Raw genomic sequence first — 23,011 nt, forward strand, 5'->3', positions numbered from 1 at the left:
CATGCAAGTTTCTCTTCATGTATAGGTGTTGCATCATTTTGAGTCGATATGGCTACAACTATGGCTCACTCCAACCCTTCATTCTTTCGGTTGGACTCTACGAGCCTTCGATAGAGTTGTCGATTTTCTAATTCAACAATGGGAACATATCTTGCGACATCATATGCATTTGACTCCTTTCTCTCAAGAATTTCTTCCTTAGGCTCACATCCCTCGTAGTTCCTCACAGTCGGATCCCTTCCTGTGTTGGTTTAAGTCTGTGCCCCCTGGGGCTCTTTTCCTAGTCGTCGTGTTGTTTCTTCTTCCATAACAAGCTCATCATGCTAAGTGTTTTCCATGATGTGATGAAACAACAGGGAGATGTTTTTTGAGTCTTACTTTCACAAATGCTCTCAATGAAAGCACCAAAATATTAACTCAAATTTTTGTTAACAATAAATGAAGCCTTGTAAATAAAGAATTAATACTTATAACTTATAAATATATAAAAAAAAAAAACACAGTTTTTTATGTAGTTTTCTAGTTAAATCTATATACTCCACGAGACAATATTATTTCTAGATATCTTTTGAGAAAGTACTTTGAGTACGGAGGTCTAAATACGAATATTCACTCAATCTCACAGGGTTTCTCCTTCCAAAAATGATCGATCTCTTTCCCCTTAGGTTCTGTCCCAATAATTTATAGGGGTTCTAGGAATAACAGTTATTCTTCTTTGATCTTATCTAGGTAACCATTCATGAAATGTGGGCAATCCTCACGTTTCATATTTAAAACATGTGAATAAAATAAAATGACTGCTGGTAACTGCTTTTTGTTCTTATTTGGAAGCAGTTTTCTTTTACCAAAATGATGCATTCTAGTTATGGCTTCAATTACTCAGTGATGCTTACAGATAGTTGGTTGTATCCTACAAGATGTTAGTTTAAGTGTTTGTCCTCGCTATAGTCTTCCAAGGTAGTTGTTTAGACTTTGTCTCTTTAAATAAGTTGTATTTTGCTTATTTCTCTTAGTCTTTCAACATACTCACGAGTATGTGGGTCAATAAGTTGCAAACTTTGAAAGAACTTGTTATCTACCCTTTCCACTTAACTCATTCTTTCCTGCTATTTACTTGCCTCGTTCATTTTAGTCATGTCACGAGGACTTGACTTTTGATCTTCTCATCCTCGTAAATCATTACATTGATAGTATTTTGTGGGACTATCCTCTCTTTTACTTCGTAGCTTATTTTTGAGGTAGAATATTCATTTATTCATCGCATTCACTATCTTTTTATTTCTTTTTGAGTTATGTGACACATGTTATGTTCATATTTAGTGCTTAAAATATAGGCATAACATCTTCAAACCTATTTTGAAAAATTAATAAGATAAAATAATATATAAGAACTTACTACTCATATTAGCAAAATTTGCAAACTTCTTATATACCAATTGACTATTTTTAAGTTATATTTGATATTTTATTATTATTTAAGATATAATTGACTAATTTTGGAGGTTATTTCAGAAACTGATAAGTTACCATATACTATATAATAGAGCATGATACCGTACTTATTAAATGGTTCTAGGCTTCTAGCTAGTATACTAAATAATAATATTTTTTTTAAAAAAATAAATATAATACACATTTTAGTCACTCATATTATACTACATATGAATCATATATGTATTTTGATTAAGCTAACAAAATACAAACTTACAAATTACTTTGATATCGTAATAAATAATAGACATTAATTAACATAAACAAACCAGTTTAATTTGAAAAAGTAAACTTTGAATTGTTAACTTAAATTAAAGTTTTTATGGATAGGTAACCAGTTTTTATGAATTGTTAACAGTGCAGTAAATTTATGTGTGTCATGTTGGCCCAATTTATATTTATTTGCACTTTTCAAAAAATAGGTTGTGCCCTGCCGTAGCACAAAAAAAATATAAATTGTGTCGTAATGAGCCAACATTTTTAAAGGGTAGGCCCGACATGGCTCATAGGCCCAGTATTTTCGTGTCGTACTTTACTCGTGCTGGCTTGTATTTCTTAAATAGGTCAACCTGTTTTTATATTTGGGCTTAAATTTGTGCTTTACTTTTTGGAGTTATTTCACAAATATACAAAAACAAGAAAAAAATTACAAAAATACGGTTTCACGGAATTTTAAATATTTTTACGATTTTTTTTATTTTATTTACAGAAAATACGGTCTTCTTATATTGTACTCTTGTTAATTTGCTGTTGATTTTTTTGTTATTTGTATGTTATTTTTTGTTGTTATTTTGATGTTACTTTTATGTAGTTTTGTTGTTATTTTTATAGAAAACCGTAAAAATGTAAAAAAAAAAAAATTCTTAAAACGTAAAAATGTAATTTTTTACAAAAAAATGGTGCCTTATGTAATTATCCATTATTTTTTCACATTTTTTTTTTACAATTACTTAATTATATGTATATTTAAAGCTTTAGCTATATTTATATAAATTTTGAACAATATTTTACAAATAATCGTATAAAAAATTACTAACATCATTAGAATTTAAATATTTATTTAGAAATACTCAAATTTTTATATCACAGCCTATAAATAAATTAATATATAATCTTAAATTTTTCAAGTTTTAATAGTTTTAATTACATAATTATAATATTTAGTATTATATTTAAATTTTATTATTATTTTAATTTATTTATAATTGATAAATTTATATATTATTATTAATAAATTATAAGACTTTTTAATATGTCGTGTTGTGTTTTTCGAGCTTGTCACGTGTCATGCCTTTCGTGCTTCGTGTCGTGTTGTACTTAAGGACATAGTTTTCGTGTCGTGTTGTACTAATTTGTAGCATCGTGTTGTGTCGTGCCCAAAGCCGTATTTTTTCGTGCCTAGTCATCCTCGTACTTACCTGGCTCGTGCCGATTTCGTGTAGTGTCAAAAAATTCAACCCATATTTACAACACTATAGGTAACCAATTAGTTTATGCAGTATTGTAAGCAACCAATGGGTTGTCTTTTATTCCGTGATGAAAACAAAACATATCCTTCTCATATCTTAATAGACTACTAAAAGGGCCTTTAGCTTTCCTTTTTTCAACTCATTTTATAAAAAGGGAAGCTAAAGGGTGTGAAAATACCCGCCTAATTCGAAATTGACATTTAGAAGCAATTTTTCGGTAAAAACTGTAGGTATAGATATTAATAAACCCTATGTCGTCGGTTAGAAATTAAAAAATTTTGAGGGTTTTAATTAAACCCTATGTCGTCGGTTCCTAGCAAAGAACTGACGGCATAGGTGCACACTTTATTGACACGTGTGCACCTATGTCGTCGGTTCTTTGCTAGGAACCGACGGCATAGGGTTTATATAAACAACCCTCGATCGTCTTCTTCTTCCCCACGATAACCAGCAGCCACCAGGCCCCTAAAAACCCACAAAACCCTCGCCAACCACCACTAAAAATCCCATATCTCCCTCAATTCTTCACCATTTCATCCTATTTTTGTTTTAAAATTTTCTATTTTCAATATCTAATCCCATACGTTAAAAAAGTTTTATTTTTTTACCCATTTGCACTGTACCCGAACCTATTTTAAAAAAAGATGGTGGTATAACTCCGGCCACCGATTTTAGCGGAGAAAACGTTGAATCTCAACTTCCATTAAGGTATAAATATGATTTCTATTTATTTTATTAATGTACATTAATATTATTTTGCTTTTGTAATTTTTTTTAGGATTTTTTCATTTTATAAATATTATATTGTGTGTGTGCTATAGGTGGTCAGATTTTTGTCGCAATTTATCGCCGAATTGCGTTTATAGGGGTATATATGGGGTCGGTTGTTTTCAACCCTACAACATCGGTAGCGAATTTTGTGAAAATTGACGCTGAAAGGCCTTAAAAACCGTCTCTAAAAGTAGTTTTTGTAGTAGTGATATGATAATCTTGTGAAGTGAGGCATGATGGTGCTACTCTAGAATCCAACTAGTGGTCATGTGATCGAATTTTTTTGTTTAAAATTAAAGAGAAGAGAGAGCAATAAACATTACATTTGGTTTTAAAAAGATAATTAAAGAAATAAGAAAAAGAATAAAAATATGGCCTTTTTTCCAAAAAAAGAATATATATTTAATGAGAAAATATTTTAAAAAAGTTAAAAATATATATATATCTATTCTATATAAAATGTGGTTATGTAAAGGAATTCTAAGTTTGATGCTGTTTATAGTTTTCTACGTTAACTTTAATAAAATATCTCAATTACTTAACAATTTATTCTTTATTAATTTTATAATATTATTATATATATTTAAAAATAAAAAATTATGTAGATATTTTATATAAAAATATTTAATTTATTCATATATATTTAAAAATAAAAATTATATCTATATATATAATATATATTTATACCTTAATTTTACAATAAATTTTTTCTTTTAAAAATGATTAATGATATTGTTAAAAAAAATGATTAATGATATATATACGATTCTAATAATTTGTACGCTTTATTATAATTATAGTCTTCTAACTACAAAGTAAGAATGTATATATCATTATCATTATTTTTTTTAAATATATGTTTTGACATAATATATATTATAAAATGCATTTTGAAAGTAATTAATTCTCTAATCAAATTCAAATTTTGTCAAAATATTTTCTAATATAATCCTTATCTATAGAGAGAGATTAATATAAAATACTTATAACAATGAAATTCATTCTTTTATTGTATATATAATAGGAAAATTTACATTCCAATACTTTAATTTCATTCTTTTTACAAAAATATGGTGCTGTCATTTATATATCAAAGTGTACCGTTTTGGGTACCGTTATCAAATTAATTCACTTTTTTTTTATTTTTTTTTAAAAAAAAATTGAATGGGGCGTGTGTGATGTGTGATGACGTCATCACATCACGTCCTGCACGTCTTCCATTTTTTGCAGTCTTCAACTGTTCACGCGCCTCTTTTTTTGCATGTGTAATTCAAATTATGGACGGTTTTAAAGGATTATAATCATTATTTTCTTTTATTTTTATATTATATTTTACCATTTTTATGGTTTTTTAAGTGTTTGTATAAATAGGTAAAGTTTGTTTATAAATATACATTTTGAGTTTTAGTTTCTCTGTTTTCCTTTTATGCAGAGTATATGGGTTAGGGTTTCATCTTCTTGGGGTGGTTTATTTTCGTGTTAGTAAGAGTGTTTGAGTGCATCATTTTCGTTTATTGCCTTGTTATTATCATCTGTAAACCTAAAAAATGGTTAAAACTCGTTCTTCAATTTCTCCTTCGCATTCTGTAAAGATAGCTGCTGATAAGAAGAAAATGGAAAATGTTTCTGATGATGGAGATCGTGATGATTCTGATCGTTCTGGTGGATCTGGTGGATCATCGGATGGTAGCCGTGGCTCGGCATTGCAAACAAAGAGAAAAAGAATTGTTGAGAAAGTGAAGAAGGAAGATGTTCGAAATGTGAAAAAGATGAAGCAAGTTGCTGAAGATTTGCCTGAGGATTATGATAGTGAAGACTTGGAGGTTAAAGTTCGTAATGATTTGAAGGTATTTTTATGATTTTTAATTTTTTATTTGGTTGTATTTGGTTTACGATTTTCAGGGATTTAATTTATTTTTAGATTTTATAGTTTATTGTTATATGTTTTGAAATGTTTTTGATGTTTGTTTGTAATATTTTTTTGGTTTATATGGTAGTCGGTTTTTATTTGTGTTTTTTCGGGTGTTGTTTATGTTTTGTTATTTTTCATGATATTGTAATCTATTTTGTTGATTATAGGTTTGATTATTTGTTTTTAGGTTACTGTTTATGTATTTTTTTGGTTTATTTGTTAATTTTTTTCGATTTTGTTTATTTAGGTTATGTTTAAGTTTATTGTGTTTATTTTTGTATGTTTATGGTTTATTTTTGTGTTTTAGGTTTTTGATGGGTATTTTTCTTGTTTACTATGGAAAGTTTTGGTTTACAAATATGTTTTCTGTTTTGTTTATTATAGGTTTTGATTATTTGTTTTTAGGTTACTGTTATTGGTTTTTTAGTTTATTTGTTAATTTTTTTTCGATTTTGTTTATTTAGGTTTATGTTTAAGTTTATTGTGTTTATTTTTGTATGTTTATGGTTTATTATAGTATTTTAGGTATTGATGTGTATTTTTTCTTGTTTACAGTGGAAAGTTTTGGTTTACAAATTTAAATGATTATTGTATAATGTGAAGTTGTTTCTTGACGTTTATTTTTAATTTAATGTGTGGATTTCCTTGTATATCATTTTGTTTTTACAGGAATGAGATTTATATTTCAAGCCTAGTGAAAAGATTCAGGGAAAAGTGATGTTATTTCCTAATCAAGATAACATTGTTGTCAAAAATATTAATTCCAAGTTGACTAAAGATCAACGTAAGTTGTTTCGTGGTACTTGTTTTGGTTATTTTTTAGATAGCCATCCTGTTGGTTTTCAGTCTCAACTAGTTCATAATGCCTTACATAGGGAGGTATATCAGAAAAATGAAAAAGAAATGTGGTTTAAGTTTGGTGATGAGAATTTCAGATTCAGTTTAGCTGAGTTTGCTGTTGTTTCTGGTTTACTGTGTGTTGGTGATGCCGATTTGAGTAAGTATATGTTAGCCCAAGATATGTTTCCAAGAGGGGGGGTGAATTGGAAATTTAAACTAATTTCGGAAAATTAAAACTTTTAACACAAAATTATGCAATTAGTCAATTAATCAAGTAAAAGCAAGTAGTATGACAAGCAATATATTAAGACAAATAATTAAACTTGTAAAGTAAAGAGTTTAAGGATTAGAAAATGCAAACTCTCGATTTTTTACAAGGTTCGGTAGAACTATGCCACCTACGTCCTTGGTCTTCAAAGCTATGGACCTAGCTTTGAGTTCCAATATCGAGCCAAGTTAACGGGCTTGACTAACCCTTACAACCGGGAAATTTTCACCAAGGTATTTCCAAACCTCTTACAATAGTTTCGCACCCCCGAGGACTATTAACCTCTTTCTCGGATTGTTAAAGTGCCAATCTCACTATTTCCGGGTTGTTTACAAAACCTACAACCTCACCTCAATCACAATATGGAAATGTGTTTGATATACAAGCTAAAATCACTCTAGAAATATGATGATACAATGGAAACCTAGAGTGAAAAGCAAGCACACTTAAGATGAATAAAATCAAATTTTGGCTCAAAGTGTGTGAAAAGTGTTGGTTTGGATTTCAAACTTAGAAGCTCCTTAATCTCACTTAGATAGGTTAGATATATGTAATAAATGCTCAACCAACTTATTTTTTGAAAGAAAAATCGAGTTTATATAGTCTTTGATAAAAAAACTAGCCGTTTATAGCCGTTAGCACGTTTCCCGAGGTGAGGTCAGCCATGAACCGGAAGTCCGGATGGGAACCGGAATTCCGGATTGATTGCAACCGGAATTCCGGTTGCCCATCCGAATTCGATGATGACCGAGTGGCAAAAGTGCCATTTTCGGGACTTAAACGCGCATAACTTCTTACTCGATTATCCGATTTCAGAAATTCCAACTTTGTTCTCTTAGTTAAACAAAATGTAATTTAGAAATTCAATCAAAAAATTTTTTGAACTATCGTGTGAGAAAACTTGTTGCACAAGTTAGTGAATGGGCCAAAATTCAAATTTATAAAAATTAATGTGCTATGCAAATCACTTTAACAAGACTAAAGTAGATTTATACCATTTAATTTTGAGTAGTCTTGATGTAGATGAGCCTCCTAGCTTGATTTGCATGTTTTTGATCCCAAGTTGATTTTTCCCGAGAGTTGACCTTGACTTTGACTTTGACTTTGACTTTCGGGTTGACTTTTTGACTTTGGGATTTTGAAGACCTCTTTTGAATAGGGTCTTGAGTTGTTGATCCCTTGATGAATCTTTTGCTCTTGATATGCTTGTTGAGTCCATTTAGTGTTGCTTTTAAAAGTTTGGTAAAAATACCAAAATATTTATTTTCTCTTTTAAATTTGCTACAAAATCAATAAATCATTAGTAACAAATAATAATCAAATATTTGCTAATCATCAAAACAAGGAGATCGAAAAGTTTGAGTTAACAATCTCCCCCTTTTTGATGATATCAAATATTTGATTATTTTTAAAGGGAAAGAAAAAAAAAATTTAAGCAAAGTAAGTTGGATTAGCTCCCCCTTAATGTGTGCAAGAAAAAAAATTTACCTTTTAATTTTACCTTGCATGAAATTGTAAACTCCCCCTCAATTTTTACTTATGATAAAAGGATTAGATACCAAAAAAAAAATTTGAGGTGATGCCAAAAAATTAATCAATAGTTGTTCTCCCCCTTTTGATTCATCAAAAAGGGTGGCAAGGAATTCACAAAAAACAAAAGAAAAGAGAAAAAAAATAATAAAAAATAAAGACAAAGCAACAAGCCAATGCATTAAAAAAAAACATAACATCCAAAATAACATTCAACACAACAAACAAACAACAAATAAAAAAAGAAAAAGTACCAACTAACACAAAGTCAAAAGGCATGAAGCCTTTGCACACAACCAAAAAAAAATTAAAAATAAAAGGAAACTAAATAAGCCAAAAAAAAAAAAATGCAAGAACTAGTTTGGTGGGGGGCCAAAGCGATCCATGTATGCCCTCCATTGTGCCATCTCCTCTTGCACATTAGCAAACCCATGCACCATGTCACTCCTCATGGTGTTGATGTCATTGTTGAGGTTGGTGAGTTGTGAGTTGAGATCATTTCGCAAGGTTTGAAATTGGTTGTCAACCGAAGTGTGAAGACGAGTGAAAGCTTCCTCAAGGTTGAAGTGGGGAAAAGTAGGCATGGGAGGAGCTTGAGGAGGCATCTCTTCTTCTTCTTCTTCTTCTTCTTCTTCACTTTCACTTGCGGGCAAATTAATTTCTTCATCATCACTCTCCAAATCAATTTGCATTCTTTGCCCTCTTTTGGGTGTGAACACCCATTCATTGTTAAGGAATTTGTAACCCATAGCCTTGAAAGTTTTGGATCCTAGAATGTCACTAGAGGTAGGATCATTTTTCTTTTCATGTAGGGTAGGAATTCCTAAGAGAGGAAAAAGGTAGCTAAGAAGAAAACCAAAGGGAAGTGCCTTAATCATATTAGGCTTGTCCACATCAAGTATGAATTTTAAAATAAGATAGCCTAGGTTGATGGGTGTGGTTTTGGCTATAATGAGATGCATGAGTAATTGATCAATGGAATTGATCTCATCTTGGTGGCCACTTCTAGGAGCAAGATTTGCAACAATAAATTTGTGGAGGATTTTAGCCTCTAAAGTGAGTTGGTGTCTTTTTGGTCTCATAATAAAAGGGCCATCACCACAAATATTCCTAGAACACTCATCAAAGTTAAAAATGGCATCATTTTTGAGAGAAAGTTTGGGTTCAAGTAATATGCCACCATTTGGTGCTCCTAACATGTCATTAAGAGATGCTACATTGAGTTCAAAAGCTACTCCTCTAAGGGTTCCTCTAACACCTAAAGGTTCTAATGTAGGTTTAATACAAGCATAAAAACCTTGAACTAGCCTAGGATACAATGGAGTATTAATTTGAATAAAAGATGTCCATCCTAGGGTATCAAAATGATGACTAAAATCAACACAATCAAGGCTAGGGAGATCACAAATTTTACCTTTGAGAATTTTCCTAGAGGAGAAATCATTGACAAACTTGTTGTGATCTTCATCATTGAAGAAGAGAGTGGGCTCTTGCCTTGCTTTTGCCCTTATTTCCCTTTGTTGAATTGCACTAGCCATTCTCTTGGGAGCTCTTGAGGAGGAAGCCATTGAAGAACACACTTCTCTTTTTTTTTTTTAATTATTGGAAGATGAGAGTGAGGCTTTGAAAGAGAGAATTTTAGAGAGAAAGAGATGATGGCTGCTGTATTAGGGTTGAAAAAAATTGAATGGGGGAAGAAAAATTCGGTGGTAGGGTTTAAAAAGGGAAAAAAATCGCATTAAAAAGACAAAGCGCACTTTGCGATCTGTGCCATCGAATTCCGGATGGTACAACCGGAATTCCGGTTGGTACAGGATCAGCAAAAAAAGGTTCCTAAAAATGTGCTAAAAAATCCAATTTTGACCCAAATGACCCCAAACCAATTCTAATACCTTTAATATGATAAAACAAAATTGCTCAAACAAGAAAATCTGAAAAATAATGAAAAATGACGATTTACGGTAAGTTTTCGAAAATTGCCAAGAAAACTACGAAATAGTACCAAAAATGAGTTTTATGCAACGAAATTGAAAAATTCTTTTTCCAGCAGTTTTATAAAATAAAATGTGAGGTGTACAAACTTACGGAATCGAAAAATGTTGAAAAATGAGAGAGTTTGGCGAAAAACACTCTTTTAGGCCTAAAAATCTAAAAATTCAACAAGTGAGGTACCAAAAATTTGTTTCATGCAAATTTCAATCAAGGCAAACCTATAGGCATACTAAATACACTCTATTTCACATATTCAAGCATATAGACACATAAGAAAATCAAATATGCAAAAATTCACATGTTCACTTGTTTAAAAAACAAGTCCAAAGTTCACCAAAAATCCACATTTTGACCTATAATTTTAAGTTTTTCAACAAGGAGAGTTCATATAGGTCAAGTATCAATAAATTTTCTCATCTATGCATATAAATCTCATTAATATCATATTTGGAACAATTATGCATAAATACGTAAGTAAAGAGATATGAAATTTTTCATAGCTAGCAAACCTTATATTCATTTAAGTTGGTCATGCCTAGCTCTCTTCTAATGAAACTAAATCTCTCATCACTAAGAGGCTTGGTGAATATATCCACTAATTGGAATTCGGTGCTTACAAAGTCTAGCATAATATCACCTCTTTGGATATGATCTCTAAGGAAGTGGTGCCTTATGTCAATATGCTTGGCTCTAGAATGCAAATATTGGATTCTTAGAGAGGTTAATGGCACTAGTGTTATCACACTTTATGGGTGTACATTCAAAATCAATATCAAAATCCTTAAGAGTTTGTTTCATCCAAAGTATTTGTGCACAACAACTACCCGCGGCTATATATTCGGCTTCGGTTGTGGATAGAGCTACCGAGTTTTGTTTCTTGCTAAACCATGACACTAAGGAATTTCCTAGAAAGTGACAAGTTCCACTAGTACTTTTTCTATCCGTCTTACAACCGGCAAAGTCGGCATCCGAGTAGCTAACTATTTCAAAGTTTGTGTTCTTGGGGTACCAAAGTCCTAGATTCATTGTGCCTATCAAGTATCTAAATATTCTCTTAACGGCACTTAAGTGGGATTCTTTAGGACAAGATTGGTACCTAGCACAAAGACCAACACTAAACAAAATATCCGGTCTACTAGCGGTTAAATATAATAAAGAGCCAATCATACCTCGATACTTGGTGATGTCCACATTCTTACCGCTTTCATCTTTGTCCATCTTTATGGATGTGCTCATGGGTGTATTCATGGACTTTGCATTTGCCAAGTCAAACTTTTGAAGAAGATCCTTGATGTACTTAGTTTGACCTATGAATATGCCATCCTTTTGTTGCTTGATTTGAAGTCCAAGAAAAAAGTTGAGTTCTCCCATCATGCTCATCTCAAACTCACTATGCATACACTTAGAAAATTCTTCACAAAGAGCATCATTAGTAGCACCAAAAATAATATCATCAACATAAATTTGTACTATAATAATGTCTTTGGATTTTCTTTTTATAAAAAGTGTATTATCAGCTTTACCCATTGAAAAACCATTTGAAATAAGAAAAGTGCTTAATCTTTCATACCAAGCTCTAGGAGCTTGCTTTAAACCATATAAAGCCTTTTTCAATTTGTAAACATGGTTAGGGTATTTATGATTTTGAAAACCGGGTGGTTGAGAGACATAAACCTCTTCCATAATGTACCCATTTAAGAATGCGCTTTTTACATCCATTTGATACAAGATAAAATTCTTGTGGCATGCAAAAGCTAACAACATTCTAATGGACTCAAGTCTTGCTACCGGGGCAAAGGTTTCCTCATAATCAATTCCTTCTTCTTGATTGTAACCTTGGGCCACTAATCTAGCCTTGTTACGCACAATGACCCCATGCTCATCTACCTTATTTCTATAGACCCATTTTGTTCCAATCACCGATTGATGTGACGGTCTTGGAACTAACTCCCAAACATTATTTCTTATAAATTGATTTATTTCTTCTTGCATAGCTAGAAGCCAAAATTCATCAACTTCGGCCTCTTTAAAATTCTTTGGTTCAATTTGAGAAATAAAAGCAATGAAATTACACAAGTTTCTAAGGGAGTTTCTAGTAGTGACACCTTGAGAAGGATCACCTAGAATTTGGTCTATAGGATGAGCACTTTTGAATTTCCACTCATGTGGAAGGTTAGAGTTCATACCTTGGCTTTCATCTACCTTTTCCACGGGTGGTTCCTCTTTGGGAGTTTGTGAAGGAGCATTGGAAGTCTCTCCAATTTCGAGATTTTGAACCTCATCTCCCAAACCTACAACATCATCATCTAAACTTTTGCTCGTAGGCGGGTTAGTCTCATCAAAAGCAACATGAATAGATTCTTCAACAACATTAGTTCTTTTGTTATAAATTCTATAAGCTTTACTATGTGTTGAATACCCTATAAAAATTCCAACATCGGATTTAGCATCAAATTTTCCAAGGTTGTCCTTGGTGTTTAAAATGTAACATTTGCATCCAAAAACTTTAAAATAGCCAATGTTGGGTTTTCTTCCTTTCCAAAGCTCATAAGGGGTTTTATTCATGTTGGGCCTAATGAAAACACGATTCAAAATATAACAAGAAGTATTGACGGCCTCGGCCCAAAAATATTTTGGTAATGAAATTTCATTTAGCATTGACCTAGCCATTTCTTGAATTGTTCTATTCTTCCTTTCGACAACTCCATTTTGTTGTGGAGTTCTTGGTGCCGAAAAGTTATGGTTACCACCATGATCTTCACAAAACAATTCTAAGGCATCATTGTCAAACTCACCACCATGGTCACTCCTAACGGAGGTAATAGAATATCCTTTTTCATTTTGCACATTTTTACAAAATTTGACAAAGTTTTCCAAAACATCACTTTTAAGAGTCAAGAAAATAACCCAAGTAAATCTTGAAAAATCATCAACAATTACAAATGCATAGTATTTACCACCAAGACTAGCAATTCTAGAAGGACCAAATAAATCAATATGAAGCAATTGCAAAGGTCTAGTAGTTGAAATTTCTTTCTTGGAATGAAAAGATGTTTTAATTTGTTTTCCAAATTGGCATGCATCACAAAGTTTATCTTTAACAAACGGAATAGATGGCAAACCAATAACAAGATCTTTTCTAACCAATTTTGAAATAGAATCCATACTAGCATGTCCTAATCTTCTATGCCACAACCAAGAATTATCATTCATAACGGTTAAACATTTATTTTTACTATCAAAAGAATCAACATCAATAATATACACATTATCCTTCCTTACTCCAAGGAAAATAACTTCATTGGTTGAAACATTTTCAATGGAGCATTTTGAGGATTCAAACACAACACGAAAACCTATATCACATAATTGACTAATACTAAGCAAGTTATGTTTAAGATTATCAACAAGAAGCACATTTTTAATACATGGAGAGTATATGTTACCGATATCACCAATGCCCAAGATTTTTCCTTTTGAATTGTCTCCAAAAGTGACAAAGCCACTTTCCTTGCTTTTAAAGCTTGAAAATCTTGATGGATCACGGTCATATGCTTTGAACATCCACTATCCAAGAACCATAAGCTTTGGCACTTTCTTGTTGATTCCCCATCATCAAGTGCCATCATGCACATGTTTGCCACTTCATTCTTTCCTTCTTCTTCGGAGTCCTCTTCGTCAACTATTGAGCCAATCCGCCAACATTGCCCTTCCTTTGTATTTGTTCTTCTTTCTCATTGGACAATCCATCTTCATATGTCCGGGCTTCTTGCACTCAAAGCAAATTGGTGGATCATCTTTGCTTTTTCTTTCTTTTGAGTCACTCCCTCTTTGTGGCTTCTTCCCAAAGTTCTTTTTGAATTTCATGAACTTTTTGTATTTCTTAGAGAAGAGTGCCAAGTCCTCCATGTCACTACATAAGCTTTCCTCATCTTCTTCACTAATGGCATGGGAGGATGAAGACTTGAATGCAATAGTCTTCTTTTTCTTCTCAACTTCCTCTTCTTCTTGAGCACTCATGAAAATTTCATGGTTCATGAGTGAGCCAATTAGTTCTTCCAAGGGAAGTGTTGAGAGATCCTTGGCTTCTTGAATGGCAACCACCTTTCCTTGATAAGCCTTGGTGAGACTTCTCAAAATCTTGGTCACCATATCCTTTTGAGTAAGTACCTTGCCAAGAGTTCAAACCATTAGTAATTGTAGTGAAGCGAGTATACATATTAGCAATGGTTTCATCCGATTTCATCTTAAAGTTCTCATATTGAGTGGAATAAATTTGAATTTTAGTTTCCTTCATAAGACTAGTTCCTTGATGAGTAACTTCAAGCATTTTCCACATATCATAAGCGGTAGAGGCTTGTTCAATATTTTTAAAAATATCTCTATCCAAACCACATATAAGAGCATATTTAGCTTTAGCATTTTTAGAAAGCATTTTCTTATCATTTTCATCATATGCTTCATAAGTCTTAATTACTTGACACCATTTATGACATGTTTAGCAACATAAGGACCACTAGACACAATATGCCACAAATCATAGTCAATAGATTGAAGGTAAGTTTCCATTCTAATTTTCCAATAAGGAAAATCTACTCCATTGAAGTATGGTGCTCTATTTGTGCTAAAACCTTCTAACATGTTATTTTGTGAATTACTTGGAAACGCCATGCTCTAGATTGTGAAATCTAATCAAATAATTTGAGCCCTTGCTCTGATACCAATTGTTAGCCCAAGATATGTTTCCAAGAGGGGGGGTGAATTGGAAATTTAAACTAATTTCGGAAAATTAAAACTTTTAACACAAAATTATGCAATTAGTCAATTAATCAAGTAAAAGCAAGTAGTATGACAAGCAATATATTAAGACAAATAATTAAACTTGTAAAGTAAAGAGTTTAAGGATTAGAAAATGCAAACTCTCGATTTTTTACAAGGTTCGGTAGAACTATGCCACCTACGTCCTTGGTCTTCAAAGCTATGGACCTAGCTTTGAGTTCCGATATCGAGCCAAGTTAACGGAAGCTTCGACTAACCCTTACAATACCGGAAATTTTCACCAAGGTATTTCCAAACCTCTTACAAAAGTTTCGCACCCCCGAGGACTATTAACCTCTTTCTCGGATTGTTAAAGTGCCAATCTCACTATTTCGGGTTGTTTACAAAACCAGGTGCCAACCTCACCTCAATCACAATATGGAAATGTGTTTGATATACAAAGTAAAATCACTGCAGAAATATGATGATACCATGGAAACCTAGAGTGAAAAGCAAGCACACTTAAGATGAATAAAATCAAATTTTGGCTCAAAGTGTGTGAAAAGTGTTGGTTTGGATTTCAAACTTAGAAGCTCCTTAATCTCACTTAGATAGGTTAGATATATGTAATAAATGCTCAACCAACTTATTTTTGAAAGAAAAATCGAGTTTATATAGTGTTTGATAAAAAAACTAGCGGTTTATAGGCGTTAGCACGTTTCCCGAGGTGAGGTCAGCCATGAACCGGAAGTCCGGATGGGAACCGGAATTCGGATTGATTGCAACCGAGGTTTGCTATCCGATCGGATGAGGGCGACCCGATGTAAAAGTGCCATTTTTCGGGACTTAAACGCGCATAACTTCTTACTCGATTATCCGATTTCAGAAATTCCAACTTTGTTCTCTTAGTTAAACAAAATGTAATTTAGAAATTCAATCAAAAATTTTTTTAAACTATCGTGTGAGAAAACTTGTTGCACAAGTTAGTGAATGGGCCAAAATTCAAATTTATAAAAATTAGTGTGCTATGCAAATCACTTTAACAAGACTAAAGTAGATTTATACCATTTAATTTTGAGTAGTCTTGATGTAGATGAGCCTCCTAGCTTGATTTGCATGTTTTTGATCCCAAGTTGATTTTTCCCGAGAGTTGACCTTGACTTTGACTTTGACTTTGACTTTCGGGTTGACTTTTTGACTTTGGGATTTTGAAGACCTCTTTTGAATAGGGTCTTGAGTTGTTGATCCCTTGATGAATCTTTTGCTCTTGATATGCTTGTTGAGTCCATTTAGTGTTGCTTTTAAAAGTTTGGTAAAAATACCAAAATATTTATTTTCTCTTTTAAATTTGCTACAAAATCAATAAATCATTAGTAACAAATAATAATCAAATATTTGCTAATCATCAAAACAAGGAGATCGAAAAGTTTGAGTTAACAGTATACACACAGAGAAAATGCTTTTGTTGATCGATATTTTTGTGATCAGACAGTGACTGTTAGTGCTGTTGAGCATAGGTTTATGTATAGTGATTTCAAGTCAGATGAGTATGCTGTGAAGATGGTTGTTTTGTACCTTGTTACTAATTGTTTGATTAGTAGCGTTTACTCAAAAAAAGGTCCTGTTGAGATTTTGAACATAATTGGGGTTGATGAGTATGGTAGTTTCCCATGGGGTATACCATTGTTTGAATTAACTTTGCACAATTTAAAGATTGGTCTGAGGGGTGTTATGAAGGGAAAAGGTGTTTCTAAGCCTCTTGCTAAGGTTAAAGGGAAACATTTGGAAAAGGGTCCTCGATCTTATAAACTTCCTGGTTTACCTTTTGCATTCTTGGTTTGGTTGTATGAAACCATCCCTTTGTGCTTGAAGGCAAGGTTTTGTTCCTATGATTCTGGTAAACCATATAGGTTTTGTAGATGGAAGAGTATTGGAAATCCAAATTCAAGTGAAGTTGAGAAGAAAGTTTTATCTTCAAATAAGGTATTTTTTATATTTTGTAAATTATTTATTTGTTGTTTTTATTATATTTTGTAAACTAATTATTTTTTTTTTTGTTTTGCTAGCTGAAAGGAAAACATATTGTGCCTACTGAAAATGAAAGGAATGGTTTATTGGTCCTTACTGGAATGGAGTTTATTGGCCGACAAGAGTCAGATGATGACTTTGATGATGTTCCATTCTCAAAGTTTAATGTTGATAGAGTTGGATCTTCTGGTGTACAGAAGGAGTTTACTGGTGGTTTTGATGTCGATGGTGTGATGCGTAAGATGAAGGATTTTATTTCTAGGCAAAAGAAGACTGATGAGTCTATTGAAGTATTGAATAAGGTGTTGGAGGGTAGATTCAAGGAGTTGCAGTTAAGTCTTCAGTCGTATATTGACTCAAAGATCAGTGAAGGCTTGGTTTTTTTTATGGAATTGAAGTTTAATGAGTTGAAAGAAGCTATTGAAAATGCAAAAATTTCTAAAGATGGAAATGATAGTCCTGATGAGAGCGATGGCAAGGTTGGTTTTTTGATTATGTTTATTTATTAGTTTATTAGATGTTTCTTTTTTTTTTTTTCATATGTTGTTTTGATTTTTTTGTTTTTTTTATTGTGCAAGAATGATGATTTAAATGATGTTGAAGTTTTTGATGTGAAAAATCAAGATGCAATTGAAATTGTTGGACTCGATGAGAATATTCAATATACTCAGGTTATTTTTGTTTTGTAAACTAGTATATTATTTTTTATTTATTGAATATTTTTTGTTTATTGAATATTTTTTGTTTATGTTATTAACGTTTTTATTGTTTAATGGATTTATTATTTATTTTTTTTGTAGGTTTTTAATGATGATGCTCCTTCATTTGATATTATGAGTTTTATTTCTAGTAAACCTGATTGGTTGTAAACCTGATTGGTTTACTGAAGAAAAAAAGAATACTAATAAATTGAATGATGAAGAACAGGTTGTTGATGATCATGGCCTTTTTAAGGATGTTGTTAAAAAATCTAAGGAGGATGAAGATGATGGTGGAGATGACCAGGTAAGTTTATTTATTTTTAGGTTTTTCATTATTTAGATGATTTGTTACTCTGTTATTTTTTGTCACTGTCAAATGTTCTTTATTTTTGTTTTGTATATTTAAAGGGTTTGGGGGGTGGTGATGCTGTTAAAGCTATTGGTTTAGATGGGACAAATAAAGACAATGTTGAGGGAAAGAATACTGAAGAAGCAAAAGATGTTGCAGATAGGAGTAATAAAGATAATGTTGAGGGTAGAGCAGTTGATGTAGATGCAAGTGTAAATGATGTTGAAGGTGTTGCTAGTAAGGGAAAGTTATTTGATAGTGAAGGAACTGAGGATAGTATCACTATGTCTGCTTTGGAGATTATAAATGAAAAGATTGATGCTTATGAGAGAAGCATTAAAAAGGTTTGTCATTTTTTGTTTATTGTATACTTTTTTTTATTTAGTTTATTTTATATTTTGAATCATTTTGTCATGTTTAATTATTTTTATTTTTTGTTATTAGGATAAGTCTTTAAATAAATTAGAGGCAACAAATACTGATGTTTTATCTACCTATGGGTTGGACAAGGTTTGTTTACTTTTTTTTTGTTATTCTTGTTTATGTTCTGTGTATTGATTTTGGTTTACTATGTTTACATATATTTTGTTTTTTTTTTTTTTGCATGATATTTTAAGATTGATGTTATTGGTGTTGAGAAGAAACATGGTTCTCAAGAAAGCTTTTCTGTATCTACCATAGAGGTTGTTAATGATCATTTGGTTTCCTATGAAGACAGTTTGAAAAAGGTTTCTTTTTATTTTATTTATGTTATTTGGTAGTTTATTTTTTTTTTCTTTTCACTTCCTTTTTTTATTTGTTTGCAATTGTTTTGAATGCTAGGGAAAATCTATAAAATTGGAGGAAGCAACTCCTACAGTTGGAAATAGAGAGAGGAAACCTAGTTCTGTATACAACAGTCCGTATACCACAGAATTTGGTTCAGGTTGTATTGGTAAACCAAAAGGTGGACGTCCTGGATCATGTGCTTTTGGATTTGGCTTTTTGAATGTGATTGATGATGTGCAAGCTAAATCTTTTGATCAGTGGTTTAAGATTGAGTTTAATGATAAAAACAAAGTGAAGAACTTTAAAGAATGTCATAGGAAGCTTAAGGTTCCATTGGATTTTGTGGTTTGTCAAATCGACGATAAGATGTGGTTCTATGATTTGCTTACTGTTGGGAAGAACTTGTCATGCTCGGTTAGTGTGTTATTATATATATATTTTTTTGTTTATTGTATACTTTTTCTGTGTATTTGTTTATAACTTTGGATTGTTTTATGTTTATTGCAGCATATTGATGTTTGTTTCTACTATTTGAGAAAGAAGTTAAAGTATGACCAGTCTGTGAAAATTTCTGGTAACACTACTGATTGCTTCTTTGCTTCTCAAATTTTCGATTTATATAATGAGTTTGTTGCAAGTGGTGAAAATGTTGATTCGATTAAGAAGGATTCTAAGGCAGCTGTATACATAGCGGGTTTTTATATGTTATGCAGTAAACCCTGGGCTGAGCTTGATTTCGTTCTAATGCCTGTTAACGTGATTGTTCTTGCTCATTGGATATTGTGTATTCTTGACATTAAGATGAGATGCTTAAAAGTGTTAAATTCTATGAGGTTTGGGAGGTACAAGAACAACTCAGAGAGTTTTGTTCGTGCATTTGCTGTAATAATTCCTATCTTGCTGTCACATGTTAATTTCTATGAGGGGAGAAAAGATATTGACAGGAGTAGTAAGCACTGGCAAGGTAAAAAAGATACTGATGCGTTTGATATTGTCGTGGTTGATAATTTGCCACAACAAGAGGATAGGTAACTATCTTTGTTTTTTTTTTCTTATATTTATGATTTTATGTTATTGTTTATTTTTTGTTATCTGACAATTGTTATGGGTTTATTTTGTGATGTAGTGATTGTGGTGTTTTTATCATAAAGTATGCTCATTTCTTTATGCATGGATTGATTGATAAGATTCCTAAGAAGTTGGACATTGCATTCACTCGTAAGAAGTTGTGTGTTGATCTGTTTGTTCATGCAAAGAAGAAGGAGTTGGGTGGGTACGAGTCTACTTCGGAGAATCCAGGAAGGATGCCATAGATTTCTGTAATAGAACAACATGTTGGATTATTAGTTTACATTTTTTTGAACTTTATGTGTATTTTTATGTCATGTTGTTTTGTTTTTAGGTTTATGTTTGTGTTTGTTTAAGTAACTGTTTGGAACAGTAATATTTTAGGAGACTCTTGCCTATTTTAATTTTGAAGTAACCTTTTGGTTTACTGGCACAGTATGTTTGCAGTTTTTATGTTATGTATTTCTGTGAGACAATATGTTAATCTTTTGGATTTAGAAATTAGTTTTAGTGTTCTGGCTTTTTTTATGTGATTTTTTTTTAATTTTGTTTGATCTTATAAACCAATGACATTTCTGTATACCATTATAAGTGGTATAAACCAATGTGATGGTTTATTAACCATTAAAATGGTTGTAAATTAATTACAGTTAGTAACTGTACATATATTTGGTAACTTGTTATTTTTAACATATTATTTCATATAGAGGAGGCAAAAAAAAACTTACTTGAATCTAAGCGAATTGTAATCATTTTATTAAAAGTTGGTATTAATACATTGAAAAGCTTTATCAACTAACAATTATCATTGTAAACTGTTTTTGTATACTGTCTATTTAGTAACCATGTTTGATGGTTACACCAACATTTATTTATTTTACCTCAGGATCTTATGATCTTTTTCTTTTTCTTGGTGGTTTTAGTACTGGGTCATTTTTACATGATCTTTTGTTGTGTCCTCTTTGGCGACATTGACCGCATACCACTTGTGCTTTTGCTTCAAGTCCATTTTTGTATCGTTGTTTCTTTGGTCTTCCGGCAGCTCTCTTATGTTTAGGTGGGAGGACTACAATATTTTTTATTAAATCTGGTATATTCCATGATGTTGCCTCACCTAATGGGAGTATACTGTCTTGATATGTTGCCATAAAAGCTTCTTTCGTGTAGTAGTATGAGCAATATTTGTAGCAAGACAGGTTCCTATTGCTTAGTACAGTCATTGCATGAGAGCAAGACATTTCATCATATTCAAATCGTTGGCAGCTGCATGTTTTATTCTCCAAGTTTACTATGTGAGATCTGTTGTTGTCGTGTACTTGGTATACCAGAAGGTTTGCTGTTTCAACCTGTATTAATCAAGTAAACGATTGTTAAGTTTACAACAGAGCAAATATGTTTGTAAGCAATTTTTATTTTTCTGTATATATAATTACCTTGTACTTTAAACTCATATCTCTTTGTTTCTTTAATGTTTTTTCAGGTATTTTTGCCAGTGTTGTTGTAGTTTTTTGGGCTCTATTCTTGTTTTCCCAATACCATCTTTGCACCAATGAATGTAGGCATTCTAGTAGAGTTGCGATGGGTAGGTCTCTTACTGCTTTCAAGGCTGCATTGACTGATTCGGCAATATTTGATGTCATTGTTTTGTATCTCCTGTTCATGCCATATAGTCTTGTCCACTTTTCGACACCAATTTCATTCACCAAGTAATCTCTTATTCTTACATCTATATTGTCCAAGTCTTGCATGCTCTTTTCAAAATCTTCTATGTTGTAAGCTTTAGATGCACTATTAAATGCAATCTTGAGCTCATCACCTCCTTTTTTGAATTTCATTTTTATATTCTTCATCAAATGGTAACAACATACCCCATGCATTATATCTGGAAAGGTCTCTTTTACTGCTTTTAGTATACTCTCATGTCTATCTGATACGATGCATTGACCTTCTCTTTCGCCATAAGTTTCCTTTATTTTGTGAAGAAACCATTCCCAAGAGCTGTCATTTTCAGAATCTACTACTGCAAATGCAAGTGGGAATATATGTCTATTTGCATTTTGTGCACTTGCTATCAACAAAGTGCATCCATGTTAGTTTGTTAAAAAGGTTCCATCCGTGACTATTATTGGTGTACAGTGTTGCCAACCTTTTATTGAAGCACCTACTGCAAAGTATAGATATTTGAATTTGTTATCTTCATCTGTTACTAGGTCTGTAATTGTTCCTGTTTCAAAAGTAACCAATTAGTTTATAGTATAAATACTTATGTAGCATATTATAACTTTATGTTGACGAAGTATTTTATTACCTGGGTTTGATATTTGCATCATGTATAAAATTGATGGTATCTCACTGTATGATTCTTGTGGGCAGCGACGAGCATCCACAATTGCCTTTTCTCTAGCTCTCCATGCTTTTTGGTAAGATATAGAGACACTGTAATCATCTGCCATGTCATCCACAATTTCTGTTGGAGTGTAATCTCTTTTTGGATTTACAAACTTGTTTTTTATAACCTTTCCAACCAGGTTGCTTGTAGCTTGAGGATGGTCTCCAGAAGTAATGTCCAATGAACATGTATGAGTATGCTCTATTTTTCTTATGATAAACATGTCAGTCTTTCCATGTTTTGATGCTAAGAATGTCCAGTTGCAGATATCATCAATACAGACTAGTTTATAGTCTAGTTTTGATGATCTTTTTACCTTGAAAGGTTGATTGTATCTTATTCAGTGAAGGCTTACTGCTTGTTGGAGGGTTTCCTTGTTTGTAAAAACTTGGCCAATATGTATTTCAGCAACTTGAGGATTTGAAATTATTTGATTTGCTTCGGAGCTTTTTTCCATCGATTTTTGAGTTTGTTCAATCACATAATCTGCCATCTTTGTTGCATATTCTGTTCTTGTTGGTAGCAGTTGCCTTGTTTGTAAACTAGTTTCCCCATTGTAGGTATAGTTTACTCTATCATTGTGTTCATTGTCGGTTGTGGATGTTGAGATGTTAATGCAGATAGGATATTTGGTCTCATCATCATTTTTCCTTCGTATTTGTTCATAAAACTTGCAT

At 32.0% G+C, this 23,011-nt stretch overlaps 2 protein-coding genes across 2 annotated transcripts; one reads left to right on the forward strand and one right to left on the reverse strand.

The window, feature by feature from the left end:
- The first annotated feature begins 5,278 nt into the window (after positions 1-5,278).
- LOC133035660 (uncharacterized) lies at positions 5,279-20,190 on the forward strand. Its single transcript, XM_061111735.1, has 14 exons — positions 5,279-5,578; positions 6,049-6,061; positions 6,467-6,640; positions 16,524-17,014; positions 17,098-17,538; positions 17,638-17,730; positions 17,860-17,896; positions 17,949-18,064; positions 18,169-18,453; positions 18,554-18,619; positions 18,727-18,837; positions 18,932-19,291; positions 19,385-19,905; positions 20,004-20,190. The coding sequence occupies exons 1-14, from the start codon at positions 5,279-5,281 to the stop codon at positions 20,188-20,190; spliced, it is 3,195 nt and encodes a 1,064-aa protein (XP_060967718.1).
- A 645-nt stretch (positions 20,191-20,835) lies between these two features.
- On the reverse strand, positions 20,836-22,025 carry LOC133035663 (uncharacterized). Its single transcript, XM_061111738.1, has 2 exons — positions 21,379-22,025; positions 20,836-21,291 (listed from the first exon to the last, which is right to left on the reverse strand). The coding sequence occupies exons 1-2, from the start codon at positions 21,820-21,822 to the stop codon at positions 20,836-20,838; spliced, it is 900 nt and encodes a 299-aa protein (XP_060967721.1). The 5' UTR covers positions 21,823-22,025.
- Positions 22,026-23,011: the final 986 nt, after the last annotated feature.

This window comes from Cannabis sativa, chromosome 1, assembly GCF_029168945.1.
Source record: "Cannabis sativa cultivar Pink pepper isolate KNU-18-1 chromosome 1, ASM2916894v1, whole genome shotgun sequence".
NCBI lineage: Eukaryota > Viridiplantae > Streptophyta > Magnoliopsida > Rosales > Cannabaceae > Cannabis > Cannabis sativa.